The 7,790-nt window shown below is 46.1% G+C and overlaps 1 protein-coding gene across 25 annotated transcripts in view; it reads right to left on the bottom strand.

The window, feature by feature from the left end:
• Nucleotides 1-3,673, bottom strand: part of LOC133341773 (dynamin-1-like) — a 59,245-nt gene extending 55,572 nt beyond the window's left edge. For all 25 annotated transcript variants that reach the window (XM_061550477.1, XM_061550475.1, XM_061550478.1 and 22 more), the window contains exon 1: nucleotides 3,327-3,673. In XM_061550477.1, the coding sequence (XP_061406461.1) occupies nucleotides 3,327-3,487 (161 nt within the window). In that variant the 5' untranslated portion in view covers nucleotides 3,488-3,673. The remainder of the gene's footprint in view (nucleotides 1-3,326) is intronic.
• Nucleotides 3,674-7,790: the final 4,117 nt, after the last annotated feature.

Consider the following 7,790-nt stretch of genomic DNA (forward strand, 5'->3'; position numbering starts at 1 on the left):
CCACAAGACCATTGTAAATATTCTTTTTCACACTATTGTTATGTGTTGACGCTTATGCAACATACCTCCATCAACTTTCAAGCTGCTGGTTTACAAAGACTGTTTGGCTTTTGGTTAGACCTTAACTTCCTAACAGGTGGTAAAGCCAGTGTGTAAACGCTACACAATAGTACCTTTCTTATAAAACAAAGTTGTGAAATCTTCAAATACTACAAACAGGTTTCCAAACAAGCGTATGATGCCCACCAAAAGAAAGGGAGTTCAAATGACGCTCAGTCTGTTGCACAGCACCAAGATGGCATTACATTTCAAACTTGAGAACTCAAAGCCACTGGTGAGTGTGCATTCTGATTAAATGGCACGCACAAATGTGAACATTTCACGTGGCATTTGTATTCAGTGGACTTCGTTCAATATACCTGAAGATAGCTCTTAACTGTAAACATCTGCTGTTTATGCTTTGGCCTCTGTCCTGAGCCAGCCACATGACTCACTTACGTCAAAAATAACCTCGCCCCTATCTTATTAATATGAACTGCAAGCAAGCTACTGGAGGAAACTGGAAAAACCACCTAACACTGTACCCTAGGTTTTTTTTTTCTTTTTTGTTGGCGACTATCACAGGAAAAATGTTTTATCGTCACACCGCAAGATTGGAAAGTGCACACTGATTAGTAGACTTCGATTAAATATTGCGCAAACGCCTGTACCACACAGCTGGATGTATCGTGCTTGTAAATTACAAGTGAAAAGTGCATACACCAAATGATCCACCTCATCTTGAGATACATGACATTATAACGATGCAATTTTTAACCTTTTATAAGGATAAAACTCTGGCCAAATCACCCAAAAGACACCCGATCTCATCAAATATCAGAAGCTAAGCAGGGGTGAGTCTGAACAGTGCTTGGATGGGCCAACACCGTGCATGACAGGTTGCTATCAGCTACATGGTTACCGTGGTGGATGTCAGAGGGCAGTGCATTAAATTGTGTTGTTATACTGAACTTCTATGCCGACCCCTACATTCCCTGCCCTCACAGAATCGCACGGACCAGCATGGTGAAGTATGGTTAAATAAGACCCACACGGTGTGCAGACGCCCTCATCCAGCAGTGGATTGACGAAAATACTGTACACGAGGGTATATTGTTGATGTATTAATTTAGAATACCCATAAGGCAATTCAAAAGTAAGCAAACCAAGCATGTGTCAGTTTAAACTATGTTTTAATTTGAGTTCTAGGTATGGGCCAAGTGTGACAATTTGGGTTTTTGTTTGGACTATACTGGGTGTGTGAATGGTGGATCTGGGCACGCATCAAGAAAAGCTGAAGTTCCCAATGAAGCTACATTATTTTACGAATTACAATTAATGATATTTGGGATCTAAATGCAACTGCATATCAAGACACTGTAAAGACAGTGGTATGTCCCTTTGTTGTGAAAGGGAGCCAAGCCAGCCAGCCATACAGTGGGCAAGAAAGGGAAGGTCGTGAATCTGAACTTGAATAGGGGCAGGAAGTCAACACTGAAAACAGCACGGGGCTTCCGGACTACGTGCGTTGACAAGTTTCACGGAAGAAGGAGACGAGGGCGCGAAAGAATAACCCTTACCAGATACAATCTTGACACAACTCTTGAGTTGTAACCCATCATCATCAACACCATCCTCCAATTAAAAGTGTGCGTGTTTTTTTATGACACGCATTTGTCGCGAAAACGTGGGACTGTACGTGGCGTTGACCGTGCTGGAGAATGTCTTTCATGTGCATGTTGGGTGGATCCGCTTTCAAGAAGTGTACATGCTCAGCAAGTTTTTATATATATATAGCTTCGTGTGTAAGTGGGTCACTTCTCAGGTGTATACGTGTAACAATTGACAGCTTTGCCTCTCTGATTCCGTAACCCATCCGGATTCAATTGAGTAATCGATTTTCTTAGTCTCATTTGTGGAGAGTTTACGTGTACCGTGTGCACTACGTCCTGTCTTGTTTGCACTGTGTTCTGGCTGGTGTTTGCCTCTCGTTTTGGTCCGTTTCGTTTGTGCCGTCTCACGTATAACCTTTCCATCCGCATTACCCCCTTCCAGTCTCTGTCGCGTTTGTTCTCGTTTGCACAGTGTTGATTCTGTTTTCTCAGTGCTGTCTGGGCTACACGACTCCATCAAACCGGCATGCAGTGTCTGGTCTAAAGCTACTGTACTGTTTCGTCTGTACTGCATTGTCCGAGGCCAGGCTCTTCTGTACTGCGTCTTGCCTAGTCCGCCTACGAAGTTTATCTCGCTTGTACTGCAATGTCGACCTATTCTGTCGTGTCTCGTCTGTCTTGTCTGTAATATCTATACTGAAAGTGTTGTCTGGAGATAAAGGACTCCTTTGATGTATCTTCGGTACTGTCTACGTCGTCCGTACCGTACGTATCTAAAAATGTAGCGTCCCGTGGAGCTAAAGAGGTCTACATTTTTTATGAGGAAATCGTAGCTGTCAACCCCTTATCAGTGCCTACCTTATTACAGGCCAATTCACACCTTATTAGTCACCCCGTGCCCTTATAAATCTCAACGTTTATCCTACAAAGTCCATTCACAAGGGAGAAACACAAACAAATAGACAAAAATGTCTTGCCCGTATTAAAACGGCTGTACGCCGTATGGGCTTGAACACTCAATTTCCCTGCACAAGAATACGTGGAAATCGGATGAGGTTGACAGGTATTGGGAAATATCCCCTTGTAACACGCACGCTTCGATTATAATCGATTCCCGCTCAACAACAACACGGGGGTGGTGGTTGTGGGTGGCCGAGACAGCTGCATCATCATCATCCATTGTCTCATCCACCGACGAAAGCTTCTCAATGCCCATCACTACCCTCCACCCACCCCTCCTCAACAGCCCAGCGCCACTACCATCCACCTACACCCGATCTTAATTGAATCGCGGCTCCATCTCCACGGTGGTGGCGGTGGCTCCCATCGTGGGGGGGTCCCCCCCATGCAGGCCGCTGCCATTCCACCACCACCACCGCCTTCACATTCCGTAGAGCAGATAAGCATCGCGCGGGCTCCCGATTGGTCGAGGGCGTCGCCCGCAAAATCCACCATCGACGCTTCCGATTGGCTCCCGGCTCGGGCCTTCAAACGCACGCCCGCCAATCAGACGCGAGCTCAGCTCCGATGCGGACTAGGGAATCTGAAATCGTTCGCGCCCGTGTCCCCCCCCACCCCCCTCGCGTCTCTCTCCATCCGTCACACAGCCGATGGAGGGTGAGGAGGGCAAGAGAATTATTACATAAAAAACCACACAAGATCGAGCTCGCTCACCGCCCCACGAAGTTCTCGAGCACCGAGCTCTTGCCCGCGCTCTGCCCTCCCACCACGGCGATCTGCGGCAGGTCGAGGCTGCAGTTCTGGCCGATGGCGGAGAAGGCGTCTTGTAGCTTGTTGACGAGCGGGATGAGGTCCTCCATGCCGCGGTTCCCCATGGCGACGACTTTTGGGCAAGTGATCGACTACCCCCGCCCAACCTTCTCCCTGTGTCGGCGCTCTGTGTGTGTGTGTGGTGTTGGTGGTGGTGTGTTTTTTAGTTTTACGCCGTTAACAAAAAAAAACTTCGCCCGCTCGCTCGCTCGCTCCCCTCAGCGTCCGCTTCCTGATGTCGCACAAATGGCCGTAACCAGGCTGCCGTAAAGCGATGACGGGGGGCGGGGCCTGGGTATCCGCTTCGGGGTGGGCGGGGGATGCGGTTTTGCACCGCCCCCCCTTTTTTACCCCAACGACTTCACGACCTTGTCGTGAAATCGATGACGTCGTCAGCGGCGACCCGTGACTCCGCCCACCTTTGACTCCGCCCCGCTCTGAAGCCACGCCCGTTAAAACAATGTTCATACTTCAAATTGTCTTGCTGTGGATTTCACACCTGATGACGATTGCTTGTGTTGCAGTCGAAACGTCGTGATAATTTTTCTTGTTTTATGTTTTCATTATTTCCCTTCTACGTGACTTTACCGAAAGAACCAAGAATGTGAATCATTGCAGTCGCAAAAGCTTTAAATCTAAATAAAAATATCACGACGTTTCGATCGCAACACAAGTGGTCGTCATCAGGCAAAGGAGTCAGCCTCTAAAGGCAAAAAGGTTTATACTGTAAAGGTTTAGGAGATGGGCGTAGCCCAAGTGCATCAGCAGAACCAGCAGCATGGGCGGGCAGCAATGCCAATGCAGCGACAATGCCAATGCAGCAGCAATGCCAATGCAGCAGCAATGTCAATGCAGCAGCAATGCCAATGCAGCAGCAATGCCAATGTAGCGACAATACCAATGCAGCGACAATGTCAATGCAGCAGCAATGCCAATGCAGCAGCAATGCCAATGTAGCGACAATACCAATGCAGCAGCAATGCCAATGCAGCAGCAATGCCAATGTAGCGACAATACCAATGCAGCGACAATGTCAATGCAGCAGCAATGCCAATGCAGCAGTAATGCCAATGCAGCGACAATGCCAATGCAGCAACAATGCCAATGCAGCAGCAATGCCAATGCAGGCAGCAATGCCAATGCAGCAACAATGCCAATGCAGCAACAATGCCAATGCAGCAGCAATGCCAATGTAGCGACAATACCAATGCAGCAGCAATGCCAATGCAGCGACAATGCCAATGCAGCAGCAATGCCAATGCAGCAGCAATGCCAATGCAGCAGCAATGTCAATGCAGCAGCAATGTCAATGCAGCAGCAATGTCAATGCAGCAGCAATGCCAATGCAGCAGCAATGCCAATGCAGCGACAATGCCAATGCAGCAGCAATGTCAATGCAGCAGCAATGCCAATGTAGCAGCAATGCCAATGTAGCGACAATACCAATGCAGCGACAATGTCAATGCAGCAGCAATGCCAATGCAGCAGTAATGCCAATGCAGCAGCAATGCCAATGTAGCGACAATACCAATGCAGCGACAATGTCAATGCAGCAGCAATGCCAATGCAGCAATAATGCCAATGTAGCGACAATACCAATGCAGCGACAATGTCAATGCAGCAGCAATGCCAATGTAGCAGCAATGCCAATGTAGCGACAATACCAATGCAGCGACAATGCCAATGCAGCAGCAATGCCAATGTAGCAGCAATGCCAATGTAGCGACAATACCAATGCAGCGACAATGTCAATGCAGCAGCAATGCCAATGTAGCAGCAATGCCAATGTAGCAGCAATGCCAATGTAGCGACAATACCAATGCAGCGACAATGTCAATGCAGCAGCAATGCCAATGCAGCAGTAATGCCAATGCAGCAGCAATGTCAATGCAGCAGCAATGCCAATGCAGCGACAATGTCAATGCAGCAGCAATGCCAATGCAGCAGGAATGCCAATGCAGCGACAATGTCAATGCAGCAGCAATGCCAATGCAGCAGCAATTCCAATGCAGCAGCAGTCGCAATGCAGCAGCAATGCCAATGCAGCGACAATGCCAATGCAGCAGCAATGCCAATGCAGCAGCAATGCCAATGCAGCAGCAGTTGCAATGCAGAAGCAATGCCAATGCAGCGACAATGTCAATGCAGCAGCAATGCCAATGCAGCAGCAATGCCAATGCAGCAAAGGGCCGCCAGGAAATCACTGCACCCCGCTCCACACACCAACTTGCTGATTGACAAGAAAACACAAGTCAAATCATGACCCAAAGTGGTTGATGACATCTTTCCAATGATTGCTGAGTCTATCACCTTCCTCTCGGTTGAAATTGTCTCTGTTTATATATGGATGGCTTCATGAACGAATCTTTGTTGTTAGCCATAAATCAATTTCGTGTGAGCCAGATGCATTAAAATAATGGTCAGCCACGGCAGAAGTATTGGTCCAACCGTGTTTCAAATCTGCCTTATGTTCACGAAGACGGTCCAAGACGTGTCGCTTAGTTTCCCCAATGTAACTGTTGCCGCAGACACAGCTTAGTTTGTTGACGCCGGGATATTGCACGTCAGGAATCTTGTCCTTCACAGATGGGATCAGATCACAAATTTGATGTACTGTGTTAAATCGGACCTGGATCTTGTGTTTGTTCATGATTTTGGAAATCTTTTTGGTTACCCCTGCTATGTATGTCAGGGTGATGGTTTTGATTGGATCCTCAGATGGCTCCTTCCTCAAGGTTGGGGTGATGGCTTTCCGGATTTTGTAGTCAGAATATCCATTCGCCTTGAGTGCTTGGTGTACGTGTTTGAGTTCACTGGTTAGGTGTTCATGGTCGGAGATACATTGAGCTCTATGGTGTAGCGTTTTGATGAGGGAATTCTTCTTGGATGGATGGTGGTGGGAATCAGGTTTTAGTTAGGCGTCAGTATGGGTTACTTTCCTGTAGACAGAATGGCTCATTGAGCCATCTGGTCTCTTTTTGATTAGGACATCCCCAAATCTTTATAAACTGTTTGCCTTTGGAGACTGACTCCTTTGCCTGATGATGACCGCTTGTGTTGCGATCGAAACGTCGTGATATGTTTATTTACTTTATTTATATTATTAGTTTTTTTCTATCGACCGGACTTTACCGAAATAATCAAAAAATATTTATACTCTTTGGTTCTTTCGGTAAAGCCACGTAGGTAAATAAATAAGCAATAAAAAGCAGAAAGAAAAAATAAATAATAAATACTATTTCATTCAATCACGACGTTTCGATTGCAACACAAGCAATCATCATCAGGTGTGAAAATCACAGCTAGAAATGTTTTACTAAAGTGATTTTCACACCTGATGATGATTGCTTGTGTTGCAATCGAAACGTCGTGATTTAATTTACTTTTTTTTACCTACGTGACTTTACCGAAAGAAACAAAGAGTATGGATCCTTGCAGTCACGAAAACTTCAAATCTAGAATGAAAAATAAAATAAATCACGACGTTTCGGGCGCAACACAAGCGTCTGTCGTCAGGTGTGAAAGCATGATCTGCTGCTGAGGCAGACTGTTTTAAAAGGTTTGAAATGGGTGTAGCTCAAGGGCGATAAAGAAGTGGCCGGGGCTAGTGATGTTAATGTGAGAAATTAGCATGTAACTGTAAGATCGGAGAGCGGTCTCCTAGACGAGGGCACGGAAGTGGCTATGTTACTGTGAGTTAAAACAATGATCAGCAACGGCAGAGGTATTGGTCCTACCATGTTTCAAAGAAAATGTTCTCCATAATGCAGGTTTTTCTGTGTGTTAGACCGCGTAAATATATAAATTTGTCGTTAATGTTAACAATGTTCATTTAAATGAATATTCAATGTTTGCTACTCGATAAACTAAACTATTTTTTTTTATTTTACTACGTAAGGCCTACTGAACTAATGTAGCTCTTTTTCAGGAGCGACCTGGCTAATCACAAATGATAGCCCAATGAAGTGGCCTATCATCATGTATACATGCACAGCAAGCCAAGTCCTCTACCGCATGGTGATGTTGATTCTAAATGTGGAGGGGAAAACCGGAGGACCCGGAGAAAAATCCGCGCGACCCACGGAGAGAGAGACGCTGATAACTCCACATGCATAGCAGGCGTCATGGTCGGGATCGAAACCACGACCTCCTGTATACCAGTCGAGGTAGTTAACATCTCCGAGCCACCGCGGCGTTGTTGTAACTATTTCTATTCTAATTTAGGACACTTTTTTTTTATTAATTCTTACCAGGCTGCTATACATTTCTCCATTATAAGCTACCTCGTTGAGATATCATTTGTGGCCAGGTCGCTTCTGAAAAAGAACTAATAGCTCTGGTGAGAAATAGTTGAGTTTATTAATTTTT

The sequence above is a fragment of the Lethenteron reissneri genome, chromosome 12, assembly GCF_015708825.2.
Source record: "Lethenteron reissneri isolate LAM-NWPU_2019-01 chromosome 12, ASM1570882v1, whole genome shotgun sequence".
NCBI lineage: Eukaryota > Metazoa > Chordata > Hyperoartia > Petromyzontiformes > Petromyzontidae > Lethenteron > Lethenteron reissneri.